General features: G+C 36.9%; 3 protein-coding genes and 1 pseudogene across 3 annotated transcripts in view; all 4 read left to right on the plus strand.

Moving 5' to 3' along the window:
- LOC129422723 (uncharacterized) overlaps positions 1–15660 on the plus strand; it is a 76339-nt gene that overhangs the window by 46393 nt on the left and 14286 nt on the right. The window lies entirely within an intron of this gene.
- Positions 1–15660, plus strand: part of LOC141350776 (uncharacterized) — a 381966-nt pseudogene that overhangs the window by 11260 nt on the left and 355046 nt on the right.
- LOC129422656 (uncharacterized) lies at positions 1246–7349 on the plus strand. The gene is made up of 3 exons (XM_073856580.1): positions 1246–1304; positions 2930–3148; positions 6098–7349. Exons 2-3 carry the CDS (start codon positions 3061–3063, stop codon positions 7276–7278), a joined length of 1269 nt encoding a protein of 422 aa, XP_073712681.1. The 5' UTR covers positions 1246–1304; positions 2930–3060; the 3' UTR covers positions 7279–7349.
- LOC141350791 (uncharacterized) lies at positions 7816–15382 on the plus strand. Its single transcript, XM_073856617.1, has 3 exons — positions 7816–7926; positions 12162–12380; positions 14618–15382. The coding sequence occupies exons 2-3, from the start codon at positions 12293–12295 to the stop codon at positions 15292–15294; spliced, it is 765 nt and encodes a 254-aa protein (XP_073712718.1). The 5' UTR covers positions 7816–7926; positions 12162–12292; the 3' UTR covers positions 15295–15382.

A 15660-nucleotide genomic window follows, 5' to 3' on the forward strand; every position in this document is an offset into this window, starting at 1 on the left:
GTGTAAATGCTTCGGTGTGCACTGAAATAAATATTCCGTCTTCGATTATTTTATTGGTTTGTCAGCAGAAGACAGCATTTCTTAAAACGCTAACCGTTAGCAGTGAGATGAAGTTGAACATCTGACCAGGACTCACTGTTGTCTCTGGAGCAGGGATTCATTGTCCGGACAGCGTCATAAACATCTCCTGACTCATACAGTTGTGTACTTTGAGGTAATGTCCAGCACGTTTAATAACAATATTATTAAATGTTTTTACACATGTATTATGAACCAGTGTACTGTGGAGATCGAGGACTTAAAACAGAAGATGTGCGCTATTCAGACAACTTTAAAATTAACTTACCTGAACTGCATCTGTATTTATCACTTCTTATTTTAGTTCTTATTTACCTTTATATTTAGTAAGGGGAGAGCTGGGTGAAAATTAAGGGTTTTTAACTTTGGCTCTATCATTCATTTTTTTTTTTGCGTTAGATTTAATATTTTTTACACCCTGTGCTTGAAACTGCCCCTTAAAGTTTGTTTGTGTGATCTACCGTTATCGTACACCGAAAGTGACAGGAGTGCAAACGTTACCTCAGTTAGGGTTCATTGTTAACAGGGTTTGTTGTAACATCTGCTAGAAATTTTAGTTTAAACACAAATAATTCAATCAAATTCTGTCTATATACTAAATGTGTATATTTTTATTTATCTGCCTATAATAGATAGATATCCACACATTCATTCATCAATGATCCTTCATCTAACCGTCCTTGTATTATGCATCAATTCATATAAACATATTTTTTAAAAGGGCAAAAATCACAATTGTGAGTTATTTCCCCTGATATTGTATTAACAGTTACCATTTTGATGAATAGTATTTACATTGTTTTCTGTTCATTATTATTGTATACCTGAGGCTTTACTGTAACACTGTGTGACAACTTACCCCACTGTGTTAAATGTTTTCAATCCCATCTATCAGTTACTAGGAGTTGCTAACATGTTAACTAAAACATAACATCAATTTGAAACAAGACAGTGATTAAAACTTGGATAAATACAAATCTTGCAGCATAATTTTGTTTAAAACATCAAGATTTAAGGCAATTTCAGTTGAATTTATACCCTTATGTGAGATAATATAAAGTAGTGTCTTAAAATTACCCCCCCCCCCCATACAATATCACTCTCCTTGAAAAAAGAAAACCTCCATATATCATTTAAGGTGGGAGATTATTTCCCCTCCTTTTTTCAGGCCTTGACCTCCACAGAAGCCACACTTGCATTTGACCCCAAGGACTACATAAAGTCAAGTAAGTTTTGATGATAAACTTGGATAAATATATTTGATCTATGGTATTATAGTTTAACTAGCAAATACTAAAATGTCTTTATACAGTAGCTAGCTAGCCAGCAAATCATATCAGACATCTAAATGTAAGCAAGCACTATTATAATAACTATAATAATGTTTTTTATGCGTTTGTGTTTCTAAATGAAAGCATGTCTGTAGAAGCCATGTTAAGTGTATGTCATGTGTAGTGCTGCCTCACGATTAGTCGTGTATATTGCATGTGTATATACATGTATACATGTTTATATTTATATATAATTTATATTATATATAAATATTCTTTTTCTTAAAATTGTATGTATGTGTGTGTATTTACATAATTATTATACACAGTACAAACACATATATTACGTAAACAAAAACTTTTATTTTGCAAACGATTAGTCGCAACTAATCATGAGGCAGCACTAGTCATGTGACCGTGGGAGAATAAAGGCTTCATTAATTATGTAGGGTTAAAATACCTGTGTGTAACTTTGGAAACACTTACACCACTTACATGGTAACATGTGTAGCATGAGCACATATTTTTTGGTGGACTGTATAATCGTATATATTTGTTCAGACTCAGTATTGTTGACTATACTTTGCTATATTGAAACAATCTTCAAATGGATGAAGAATAAACGTCAAACTGTAAGGATGATTGACGTGTCACAATTTTATTGCTCCCCACTCAGCTCCGTGGCTGTTTAAAACGGTTATTGTGCCACTACAGAATCAATTAAAGTTCGACTTACAATTAAATCAGTCTGTTATTTTTAACATTTGTTTTACCTTGCATGCATGTCTGCTTGCTTATGACCAAACAATATATTTATTTATGTTTGTATATGATATAGTTTATATATACGGATCCTAGGGCTGGGTATTGTTAGGAATTTCACAATTCGATTCAATTTCGATTCTTGAGGCTTCGATTCGATTCAATTCAATATTGATTTACTTGCTTCGATATCGATTCAATAATAAGTAAATACACAAGCAATTAAGTACCTGAGTATATTTTTAAATAATGTGTGTAGTATTACTAATGTTTGATCACGTTGATGGTGAAGGCTTGAAAGAAGTGCTGCTGTTTGCCATCTTTGATCTTTCTGTTTTGATAAAGCGCGTCTTGTACAACGCTGAACGCTCTCACTAGAGTGTCGCCCACAGCGGCGCCACTTGCCGGGGGGCTGAATCGATTCATAGGATTTGATGAATCGATATTATTGAATTGAGAAACAAATAATTGCAATGCATTGATGAATCGATATTTTTACCCAGCCCTAACAGATCCACAAATTTCCAAAAATTCCCATAAATTCCTGTTAAGTTTCTAATTTAGAATATTTAAAAATTCCCTAAATTAAGTTCTCATTGACAATTTCTGATAATTTACCAGAAACTTTATGCCCCTTAGCAAACCTGTTTGAAATTTTGAAAAGATTTTTGTCAATGATTTTGTCAGTAATTTAAATATTTCAGATTCTGTAATTAATGCTTGAGAAAACATTTTGAAGTGAAACATTATTAAGTCTGAAACAGATGGTGAATGTTTTACTGACATTAAATGTTTTAATGCCTCTTTTTCATCACTAGTTCACACCTATAGAATAAAAGTGATTGAGATCTTCAGTGAAACTCCTCCTACAACAATCCACCAATAAATGCTGGAGTCAAACACACAGAGAAATCACTCCATGTGTGACAACTGAAATCTTCATGACATAATGTTGATGCTGGTGAAAGAGGAGCTTGAGAAGATGACAGATCCACAACCATGCAGAATAAAGTATGAAGATACTGAGGAACAAATAGGTTGGTGTTTTTTTTTTTTAATCTTCATCTTTGAGGGTTGAGGAATAATCATAAAAACATTGAGAAACATGAGGGGAAATAAACTAAAATCCATGAGATGATAACTTTCTGCATCTATAATAGATTCAGTAGAATTAGATTCAAACATCAGGTAAAGAGTTTTATCCAAAGCAACCTTCAGTGGATTGAATGACTGTGATCTTTGGGAATTGATCCATGTAATGCTCTACTACAGTTAACCCTCATGTTTTGTTCACGTCATTATGGAGATCATTTTCTTTTACCCAAAAATAGTAGTTAATGAATGAATAAATAAAATAAAACATTTATTTGAGTACAGTGTAAGGTTAGGCTTTTATATGAACAGTGGCACAGCTGGAATTTAATGTGGTGGAATTGAGTGACGTTAGCTCCAGGTAGGCGTATTAAGGGCGGAATTTTCGGAATATTAATTTTGCATCTTGTCTCCACACCCCTCGCCCTCTTCCCCAGGAAAAACTTGAACAACCACGAACATATATAAGCGTTAGGTAAATTTATTATGAAAAATGTAAAAAATAAATAAATAGGAGATTTACATAATTGTGAACATCATACTGCCATAGTGTGAATAATATTCAATTACATTTTTTTAATTCAGTTTTATTTATATAGCGCTTTTTACAATTGGTAATTGTTTCAAAGCAGCTTTACATTAATAGAAGCAGGGAAAAGCACAGAAATATCGCCAGATAGCATAACATAATACAGATAGCTATGAATTAACATTATAAGTGAGCGTATTAAAAATATAACGTATAGAAGAGGGTGCTAAGTTAACCCAATGACTGCTGACTCCCTGGGTTGTGAAAATCCCTGACTTTTTAGCCAGTGGAAAAGTATATATACAGTTGTGTTCAAAATTATTCAACCCCAACTGAAATTGATTGTTTTGGCCGGTTTGACATTGATTTTGATCATTCAGTCATCCTGCTTACAATTACATCAAAGAGGCATGTGTAGGTCAGACAAATATAACATAACATTTATAATGAAATAACCACAAATGTCTTTTCTGTGCTCACATCATTATCAGTTTTATTCAACCCCCAAGTGACATTCAATCTTAGTACTTAGTACAACATCCTTTTACAGTTAAAACAGCTTTTAAACGTGAAGCATAGCTTGACACAAGTGTCTTGCAGCGATCTACGGGTATCTTCGCACATTCATCATGGGCAAAAGCCTCCAGTTCAGTCACATTCTTAGGCTTGCGCACTGCAACTGCTTTCTTTAAGTCCCACCAGAGGTTCTCAATCGGACTTAAGTCTGGTGACTGTGATGGCCACTTCAAAATGTTCCAGCCTTTTTTCTGCAACCATGCTCTAGTGGATTTGGAGGTATGCTTGGGATCATTGTCCTGTTGAAAGGTCCAACGTCTCCCAAGCCTCAGGTTTGTGACGGACTGCAACACATTGTCATCCAATATCTCCTGGTACTGAAGAGAATTCATGGTACCTTGCACACGCTGAAGTTTCCCTGTACCTGCAGAAGCAAAACAGCCCCAAAGCATGATTGACCCCCCACCGTGCTTCACAGTAGGCAAGGTGTTCTTTTCTTCATAGGCCTTGTTTTTCCTCCTCCAAACATAGCGTTGATCCATGGGCCCAAACAGTTCTAGTTTTCCACAGAACACTATCCCAAAACTTCTGTGGTTTGTCCACATGACTTTTGGCATACTGCAGTCGACTCTTCTTATTCTTTGGAGACAGCAAGGGGGTGCGCCTGGGAGTTCTGGCATGGAGGCCTTCAGTACGCAGGGTGCGCCGTATTGTCTGAGCAGAAACTTCAGTACCCACATCTGACAAATCTTTTCTCAGTGTCTCAGCAGTCACACGGGGACTTTTTTCCACTCTACGCTTCAGATAGCGCACAGCAGTCGCAGTTAGCATCTTTTTTCTGCCACGACCAGGAAGCGTTTCAACAGTGCCCTTTGCCTTGAATTTGCGAATGATGCTTCCTATGGTGTCTCTTGGTATGTTTAACATCTTTGCAATCTTCTTATAGCCATTGCCCTTCCTGTGAAGATTAATCACCTCTTCTCTTGTCTTCCTGGACCATTCTTTTGACTTCACCATGTTTGTAACCACACCAGTAAATGTTTAGAAGGAGTTGAGTATCACAGTCATTTTAAAGCTGCCTAATTGGTGCTTATTAGGCTTTATTGCTGTTCCCTGACATCCACAGGTGTTTTCAATGACTGATTGAAAACACTTCAATGAACCTCTGCTCTTCAGAGTGGTAGTTCTTTAAGGGGTTGAATAATTGTGTCAATGAAGAATTCACAAAAGAAACATTTACTACTATATTACAAAACCAATTGATGTCATTTTAGTTGCATATGGTTCATTAAGAAGTCATTGTAGGATTTCATTCTGAATACAATTACAAATGTACACTAAATTCCCTAAAACCCTTAACAGCATTGGGGGGTTGAATAATTTTGAACACAACTGTACATATAAACGAAGAAGGAGATTAAACGGGTTCTCCCGGTGGTCGTTGGTCAGGCATCAGCTGGGTATCACGTTGAAGGACGTCCAGTGGATCATAGGTATGCCGACCTTCATATTTCCCGGAACTCTGTCTGTTTGTCTCATTGTCCTCGTGGTCGACTATTTTCACTAAAATATTGAGGTGCATAAGCTCAGATTAATTTGGCCTATGATTAATTACTTCAAAAAAGAAAAACAAAACCAGTCCTAACTGAAAGAAAACAAGTTGACACAAAGATAGAATCCAAAGTTTGGTGATATTGGAAACACCACAAGTGTTATTATAGTGTTTTGAACAAAGCACATAATGAACAAATGACATAATGTACTTCACAGTAAAAATAACATGGATACATGACATCTCAAATGTGTTTTGTTATTTATTAATCTGAACTATTTACTGTCTTTATTTTAGATATGATTGAAGTGAAAGAGGAGAGTCAAGCTGAAGTGGATGAGAAACATCAGATTGTAAAAATAAACTATAATATTTCACAGAAAGAAACTCTGAAGACAGAAGACATAAAGTGTGAAAATAGTTTCAGTGAAGATGAACGCCCTGAAGATCACAAGAGAACTCACAGTGAGGAGAAACCTTTCACATGTCAACAGTGTGGAAAGAGTTTTAGAAGAAAAGATAACCTTAACATACATGTGAGGGTTCACACCGGAGAGAAACCTTTAACATGTCAACAGTGCGGAAAGAGTTTCAGAACAAAAGCTAACCTTAACACACACATGAGGATTCACACTGGAGAGAAACCACACGTGTGCCATCACTGTGAAAAGAGTTTTATAACTGCATGTAAACTTAAGATACACATGATGTCTCACACTGGAGAGAAACCTTACACTTGTCAACAGTGTGGAAAGAGTTTCAGAAGAAAAGGTCACCTTAATTTACACATGAGGATTCACACTGGAGAGAAACCTTACACTTCTCATCAGTGTGGAAAGAGTTTCTCTGTTGAAAGTAACCTTAAGATACACACAAGGATTCACACTGGAGAGAAACCTTACACTTGTCAACAGTGTGGAAAGAGTTTCTCTTGTGAAAGTAACCTTAAGATACACACAAGGGTTCACACTGGAGAGAAACCTTACACTTGTCAACAGTGTGGAAAGAGTTTCTCTGCTGAAAGTACCCTTAAGATACACACCCGGCTTCACCCTGGAGAGAAACCTTACACTTGTCAACAGTGTGGAAAGAGTTTCAGAAGAAAAGGTCACCTTAATTTACACATGAGGTCTCACACTGGAGAGAAACCTTACACTTGTCAACAGTGTGGAAAGAGTTTCAGAAGAAAAGGTCACCTTAATTTACACATGAGGTCTCACACTGGAGAGAAACCTTACACTTGTCAACAGTGTGGAAAGAGTTTCTCTGCTGAAAGTACCCTTAAGATGCACACAAGGGTTCACACTGGAAAGAAACCTTACACTTGTCAACAGTGTGGAAAGAGTTTCTCTGTTGAAAGTAACCTTAAGATACACACAAGGATTCACACCGGAGAGAGACCTTACACATGCCTTGAGTGTGGAAAGAGTTTAAAAACAAAAGCTAAACTTAACACACACATGAGAATTCACACTTGATAGAAATCATTCATGTGTCAACAGTGTGGATATGGCAACAAAGTTTAGAAATCAGCTGAGGTCTTATTAATAAAACTGTGCGTAGGATCCTTACTACAAGTCTACATGCACACAAAAGCCCAAAATGTCTGTTCTTGTGGACGCCATCAGTTGCTGCCCAAGTACTGCTCCAATCCCAAGTTCGCATCATGCCAAGTTCACATAACATCCCCAGAGGGGTATTGTACAAAAGCAAGATAAGGGATTAAGATGGGATTTTCCAGTTTTCCTGGCTGAATTTAGCCCTGACTCGGTTGCATGAAGGGAGGCTAAATCAATCTAGATGAAGTCACTATGGAGATACTCTTGCAGCTAGCCTGGCTAACAACCAGGCTAAAATTAATCCTAGTGATTAATTCAATTCAATGAAATTATGCTGATTGGCTTTTTCATCTGTCAATCATTAAGAGTCGATTGGACGTCCACTGTGAGGGGCGGGTTTCTTTAATTATTAGTATACGATACACCTGTAGAGTGCACTATTTAAGCGATACGCTGCAGCCGGTCTGGGAGAGACTTTTTACTTTGCTATTTGATTGTGACCTGTTTGTTTCTGTTTTATGATTAAGTTAAAAATGTGTGACCCGTGTTACGACTCAGAGGGGTTAGGTAAGTCCACCACGTGGTTTACATTTGCACACATGTAGTATACTTTTGTTATTGACATTAGCTTATGGATTTGTGCCACTCTGATGTTTTTTGTTTGGTTAGTTCAGTGTAGGTTAGTTTACGACGTCACAGACGTTGAAGATTTTTCTTTTATTATTTTTTTCTTTTTAGTTTAGGATTAGATGGGTCTCGGTTTAGTCAGCTCTCTTTGATTTTTATTATTTTCTTTTGTTTGGCACAATCCTGTTGTTCCCTCTGTTAGTCTTCATTTTTGGCTATTTATAAATTCTTACTTTTTGTATCCAATTTATTCCCTTACATATATTAAATTACATTTATCTTTTGAATTCTCGCTTTTTGTGTCTCTTGTTAATTTTCAACCTTTTGGACTATTGGTGACGTGAACTGTTTTAAAATGTTCCCTTTCAATAATTTCTTGGACATTAAAGAGTCAAAAGAAGGGTCGTAATATATGCCCATCAATGATTTAAAAATAATAAACATATAAAAAGGGTAATTTTACTTCAACAGTGAATTGTCCCAGCTCTTACAAAGAAGAGTTATGTATCACCGTATCGATATTTTAAACACAGCATTAGAAATATTCCCTTTGGATATATCTAACTGGCATTTTTTTGGTCTCACTCACACAAGTTCAATTGGCTGCCAGTTCTGAAGCATTTCTGCGGAGGAGCCATATAGTTCTGGTGGTGCTGCTGGTAAAGTGGTGGGAAGGTTTATGGTGGAGTTTGACCTCCAGGGGGTCCAATCCGGACACTCTTCCTATTTTAATAAAAACTGATTTTATAAAACTTTAATAGAACCAACTAAAATATTTACTTTTTATCCAAATATTACAATAATTAATGACAATTAAGACATTAAAGTCGCAATGAAAATAAAATAAAAAAAACAGTCATTTATTTTGGAATTTTGTGTTTTTGTTTTACAAATTTCTTATCTGTGAGCTTCATGATTATTTTTAAATTACTGTGCAATCATAATCTTTAATCAAAAACGCAAATCTCCTCCCCTCCTCAAATCGATCTCTCTTTATTTCCGGTCAAATGTTATAGCAGGTGGGCGGGGTCCGGGAGAAGATTGCTGCGATTAGCATTTAACAACACAACCCAACTGCGTGCAACAGGTTTTAGAAGCGTTTTCTCTTGTTTGTTGGGTGTGTCAGAAATGCCGGCCCAATCAGTGGCAAGATGTATAAACCCACGCGGTAGTAAAGAGACAGCTCACACAATGGGTTGAAGTTGGAATGTTCTCTCTCATTCTTGACGGCAACGTCAGTGACTGTAACATCGAGGGAATTTTACAGTATTAAACACACATTTATAACGATTTCATCAGGCTTCAGAAACATTTAAAAAAGAACGCAAAGAATGGCCTCTCAGCTACCATAGATAGTTGCAACTCTTGCGTCATCACAACCGGGTGTTCAATGCATCACTGTTTCGGTTTAATAAACGGTGTGCAACGTTTTGTCGGTGCTGAACGCAGCCCTGGTTTCAACCCAGGCTTCAACACTCGGGCCAACAGCTATAAAAAGTTTTTACTGGTTTGCTGTTTCCTAATCTGGGACAGTTCTGGCGCATTCACTGAAACTCTGTCCAACTTTCAGCCGACACTGGCGGGAAAAAAAAAACAGAATCGGCCAACGGACTGCTATCTAGAAAAAAAACACCACGCTGGCGACACCTTCTGGTCAGAATGCCCGTTTGCTTTATTTCATTGGTGAAAAGTGAAGCTGCCAGTAGCCGTTTCTCAATGTCAAGGAAGGATCCTCGGAAGCCAGAATTTCGAGGATGTTACGTCATCGACGTCCGTCGAAGGACTGTTCCAATGTCGAGGATCCTCGAAATTTCAGCCAAGGACTGAGTCCTTCGTTCGAGAAATATCCCATATACAGGAAAGGATGCGTATTTGTATCCTTCGCGCTCTTCACGCGCTGAAATCACCAACAATCCTATGCGCGCAGCACTGAAAGCACACCTTTCAATCACACAATGACGTAATGACGTGCACTTGCTAGCCTGTTCCATTTAACGTGTTCTCCGAATGCTTAAAAGGAGCCTCGCCTAGCCTCTAAAGGAAGTGACTTGAAAGGACTAGTCCTGCCAAGGAAGTATCCTTGACATTGGGAAACGGCTAGTGTCCCGATACGGCGCTGACATCTTGGGTCTTGAGTCTGCGCAGTAGCGATTTCGGGACCAGTCCTGTGCAGTAGTGAGCCGGAAGTAAAGCCGCAAAATCAAGGCCCCGCCCTCGCTCTCAGAGAATGCGAATATCACAGCTGTCAATCATGACGTGACACTACCATTTTTATAGCATTATATAACTAACTAAAAACAAACTTATTTAAAAAAACTTGAATTTACATAGTTGTGATAAAAACTACAGTAAATGACAGAAACCAGCTTTGGAAAAAAGATAATTAATGTGTAATTAAATTGTTTAGTTGGTCTCTAGTCCCATTAATTAACATGGTGGATGCGGGGTTTATGACTCATACTAGGACCATACTAAGATTTTTCTAAAAATGTTGGGATTCAGGGTAATGAGAAGGTAGATCAAATGGCCAAAGAAGCACTTCAACTAAATAACATCAACGTAACAGTAAGTTTGAGTAAAATCGCTTATTAACAAGCATGTAATGATAAGTGGCAGATATCTTGGGGCTCATGCAAGAAAGACATTTTTATAACATACAAAGTAAATTTAAAGCAAAATAATATCAATCAATAGGAGTTATACAATATTTACGAGATAAAGAATGGGACATACTAGGCTCAGTGCAACTAATTACATCATAGGTGAACGCATTACAGGTCTTTTTGATGTGTGTCAGGAAATGGAGACAGTGCAGCATTATAATGATATATTTGGGTAATTTCATAACTTACCGGCAACGTAACTGTTACGTCCCAGGGAGGTAATTTCATTACCTTTACAATTATATTAACATTAATTTCCTTTTCTATTTATTTCTATTTATTACTTAAGTTTCCCTTAAATAAATCAAAATATATTAAATACACGCGAGCTGCCATTTACATGGGAAACAAAAAACAGCAGGCGCGCGCCTCCCGCCCAGCTGAATTAGAGCGCGCGACCTCGCGTGAATAGCAGAACGGCGTCTTGACAGCACCTGTCCTTTCTCTAAACTGAGACCCGTTTAAATTTCGCAAGAACTTATTTCAGTTGCTTAAGAGTTAAAAAACAACATTTTAAAATACTTATTAAGGCTCACACAATCTCCCGACAGTAAAACCGCGTTTATGCTGCACTGACAGGAATGTTTATCTGACAGAAAATTTCGTTTTATCAGGTAAGACACTTTTGATGAAGTTTTGTGGGACAGTTTATTAGAGAAGTACAAGACATGCGTATTACAGAATTCACAATGGTAATAAATGAAGGGACAAAAACGGGTATGTAAAAAATAGCAAAAATGAGGTTCTTAAAAAACACGGCGTTAATTAATAGAATTTAACCCGCATCATTGCAGATTATCATTGTCACACTCCAGCACAATAGGGGGCGGTATGCATCTTTACAGTGGGTTTGAAATCCGCCAGTAAACCCACAAAAGAAGATGATTTAAAACATTTGTAAAGGTTTTGAAGACTCCCGGCCGAATCAGCGTTTCAAGCGTCCACATAGCCTGGTGTCTTTAGCGACGTAAATGCTTCGGTGTGCACTTAAATAATTAATCCGTCTTCGATTATTTTATTGGTTTGTCAACAGAAGACAGGATTTCTTAATACGCTAACCGTTAGCAGTGAGAGAAAGTTGAAAATCTGACCCGGACTCACTGTTGTCTCTGGAGCAGGGATCGTATAATACCAATATTAATAATTAAGTTGCTGTTTCCCGGATCAGACTAGACCTAGGGTGGGTTGCACCAGCAAGGATTAAGGCAAATGTAATTATATTATAAATCACTTTTTTTGTCAATTATTTTTTCAGCCGTATCATTTCATTCAGGCTGAGCCCACATGTTTCACATGGAGCTATGATTATTCAAAATCTTGATCGCTCAATTTAAATAAAATAAAACTGCATGGAAACGTTTATTCAAATTAATTGAAAAAAAGGAAAATCTCGCAGGTCTACATCAACATTCAGATTCTGTAATTAATGCTTGAGAAAAAAATTCTGAAGTGAAACATTAAAAAGTCTGAAAGATATGATGAATGTTTTAATGTCTCTTCTTTCAACTTTAGTTCACACGCATAGAGTGAAAGTGATTGAGACCTTCAGTGAAGCTCCTCCTACAACAATCCACCAATAAATGCTGGAGTCAAACACACAGAGAAATCACTCCATGTGTGACAACTGAAATCTTCATGACATAATGTTGATGCTGGTGAAAGAGGAGCTTGAGAAGATGACAGATCCACAACCATGCAGAATAAAGCAAGAAGATACTGAGGAACAAATAGGTTGGTGTCTATTTTTCAGTCTTAATTATTGATGGTTGAGGAATAATCATAAAAACATTGAGAAACACGAGGAGAAGATAAACTAAAATCCATGAGATGATAACTTTCTGCATCTATCTATAATAGATTCAGTAGAATTAGATTGAAACATCAGGTAAAGAGTTTTATCCAAAGCAACCTTCAGTGGATTGAATGACTGTGATCTCTAGGAATTGATCCATGTGTAGGATTACAAATTTATAAAATGTTATATCTAGGTTCCAATGTAATGGTATATAAACTAAAAAAGTGATATACATTGTGTTTTACATCTTGAGGTAAAGAATATGGCATTCAACAATGAAGTCAGGCAGCCCAGGTGGCTAAGACATTAACATTTTGTCTTTATGCTTTTTCTGACGATTGGGAAGAGTGCCAATTTAAAGGTGATTGCTAAGTTCAAGGCACAACTGTGCATTTAAAGGTATGGGCGATACAGTTGGGATGATTGGATTAGCACCTATGCATTTGAATGATACTGTTATGCTAATGAGATCATGGCTGAAGCAATTCCGGTACTTGAATTTTGGAATCCTGATTACGTAATTTAGATTACATGTAATCCGTTACTACCCAGCTCTGAGTATTATTTACTATTTATGTACTATTTTTTAACACATTTTTGGACAAAAAGTTAAACTAAACCAGAATTGATAAAAAAGCGGAAAGCGGATGCTTTCGCCGCGAAGTTAGACAGAAAGAAACAGAAACTTAAGAGAATGAGTAAGGCAGAGCAATGCGCAGGTACGTACGACAAGAACCTTGACGTAGTTTTAGTACCAAAAAGAGGATCTTATTCCGGATCTTATCTCTTCCGAATGGGTTTTTGGCCCGGGGGAAACATTGGCTGCATTCAAATAACCACACTTGCTGTCTTTGCACTTGACTAGTTACATTTACATGTTCTTGTATTTGGCCCAAGTGTTTAAGTGGGCGTGAAGATTAAGTGTGTATGTAGATTTATTCACCCGATGGACGTTCACGCCGCCAGCGATTCTCTGGAATCCTCTCAAGCGGAGGTTTCCGCCTTCCGATTGTTTGCCGTGGAACGTTTCTGCCTTGCGATTGGTTGCTGCCAAACTGCATCATAGCTCATTACCATAAAGTAATGTTAATCCATGTGACAGCAACTTTTTTTAACAGTTTTTTTTTTTAATTTAGGCTACTTAAAATGTATATTTAAATTTTTTCTTTAAATAAAATGAATACATAATCACTCTACAATTAACATTAACTGATTTTAAAGATTATCTAAACTTATCTGAAACTTTCAGAATCATAATTAATTTGCACCTGTAAAACATTATTTTAAACTAATGTTCAGGGGTTGTACGTCTTTAAAATTAACAAAGTTCTTGAGAATGATCTTTATTTTAAGCAAAAGAACCGTGATTTTCATTTTATACAGAATCGGGCAGCTCTACTGCAGCCCTACTATGTATGCACCACCCTCCAGACATTAATATTTTTTTTAATATGTGTTTTTACTAATGTGGCTAAAGCCCCCTAAAAATGGCCTAACAACGCCCATGATGATCAACACTGTAAATGTTTGTCATATTTTAACTAATATTGCCAAAATTATTCACAGATAATGCTTTTTTCACTAAAATATTGAGGTGCATAAGCTCAGATTAATTAGGCCTATGATTAATTACTTCAAAAAATAAAAACAAAACCAGTCTTAACTGAAAGAAAACAAGTTGACACAAAGATAGAATCCAATGGCTGTTTCTCAATATGCGTTCTTCAGCGATCTTGCGTCCTCGTGTCCTCGCTCTACATCATCATTAACGGTCGAAGTTCATTCCAATTCTCAAGAACGCAAGGACAGAGGACGCATGAAAATACCCGGATGTGTTCTTGATATCGAGGATGCATCGAGTGCAGACTTGCTGAAATCGCTTCACGCCCCAGAAGTCATTGCGGCAAAACTTCCGAGTTCGTTCTTCCAAGGTCACCTGGCAAGACCGATCTCCACGAGGACGCAAGTCCGTTCTTTGCGTTCTTGGAATTGAGAAACAGCCAGTGTTTGGTGATATTGGAAACACCAGAAGTGTTATAGGGTTTTGAACAAAGCACATAATGAACAAATGACATAATGTACTCCACAGTAAAAATAACATGGATACATGCATCTTAAATGTGTTTTGTTACTCTGATTTATTAATCTGAACTATTTACTGTCTTCATTTTAGATATGATGGAAGTGAAAGAGGAGAGTCAAGCTGAAGTGGATGAGAAACACCAGATTGTAAAAATAAATCATAATGTTTCACAGAAAGAAACTCTGAAGACAGAAGACATAAAGTGTGAAAATAGTTTCAGTGAAGATGAACGCCCTGAAGATCACAAGAGGACTCAAAGTGAAGAGAAACCTTTCACATGTCAACAGTGTGGAAAGTTTTATAGAAGAAAAGATTGCCTTAACATACATGCGAGGGTTCACACTGGAGAGAAACCTTTCACATGTCAACAGTGTGGAAAGAGTTTCAGAAGAAAAGATTGCCTTAACATACATGTGAGGGTTCACACTGGAGAGAAACCTTTCACATGTCAACAGTGTGGAAAGAGTTTCGGAACAAATCCTAACCTTAACGCACACATGAGGATTCACACTGGAGAGAAACCTTACACTTGTCATCAATGTGGAAAGAGTTTCTCTGCTGAAAGTACCCTTAAGATGCACACAAGGGTTCACACTGGAGAGAAACCTTACACTTGTCAAAAGTGTGGAAAGAGTTTCTCTGTTGAAAGTAACCTTAAGATCCATGCAAGGGTTCACACCGGAGAGAGACCTTACACATGTCATGAGTGTGAAAAGAGTTTCAAAACAAAATCTCAACTTACCACACACATGAGAATCCACACTTGATAGAAACCATTCATGTGTCAATAGTGTGGATATGGCAACAAGTTTAGAAATCAGCTGAGGTCTTATTAATAAAACTGGGAAAAAGGAATCATGTCTTCTGAAATTAATTATCTTTAATGCAGGATAATACACTATAGCATGCTGCAAATAAACACTGACTACTTAATATGGGCATGAAATAAGAAAAAAATTAAGGTACAGCATAAATACTATCCTCTGACCTCTTTATGGAGCATCATTATATGAAAGATCTGTGAGGTGGACAGCACTATAATTCATATTCAAACATAAAATCTGGGATGCAATAGTAGCATCTTCAAGTGAAATAAAGGCAGAAACTATAGATTTACAAGTTTAATGAATGGC

This window comes from Misgurnus anguillicaudatus, chromosome 19, assembly GCF_027580225.2.
Source record: "Misgurnus anguillicaudatus chromosome 19, ASM2758022v2, whole genome shotgun sequence".
NCBI classification, from domain to species: Eukaryota; Metazoa; Chordata; class Actinopteri; order Cypriniformes; family Cobitidae; genus Misgurnus; species Misgurnus anguillicaudatus.

Bases quoted from the DNA above. Each gene is read 5' to 3' on its own strand.
- LOC129422656 (XM_073856580.1), top strand. From the start codon at position 3,061: ATGTTGATGCTGGTGAAAGAGGAGCTTGAGAAGATGACAGATCCACAA. The intron at 3,149-6,097 runs GTTGGTGTTTTT...TCTTTATTTTAG, and splicing joins AGATACTGAGGAACAAATAG to ATATGATTGAAGTGAAAGAG.
- LOC141350791 (XM_073856617.1), top strand. From the start codon at position 12,293: ATGTTGATGCTGGTGAAAGAGGAGCTTGAGAAGATGACAGATCCACAA. The intron at 12,381-14,617 runs GTTGGTGTCTAT...TCTTCATTTTAG, and splicing joins AGATACTGAGGAACAAATAG to ATATGATGGAAGTGAAAGAG.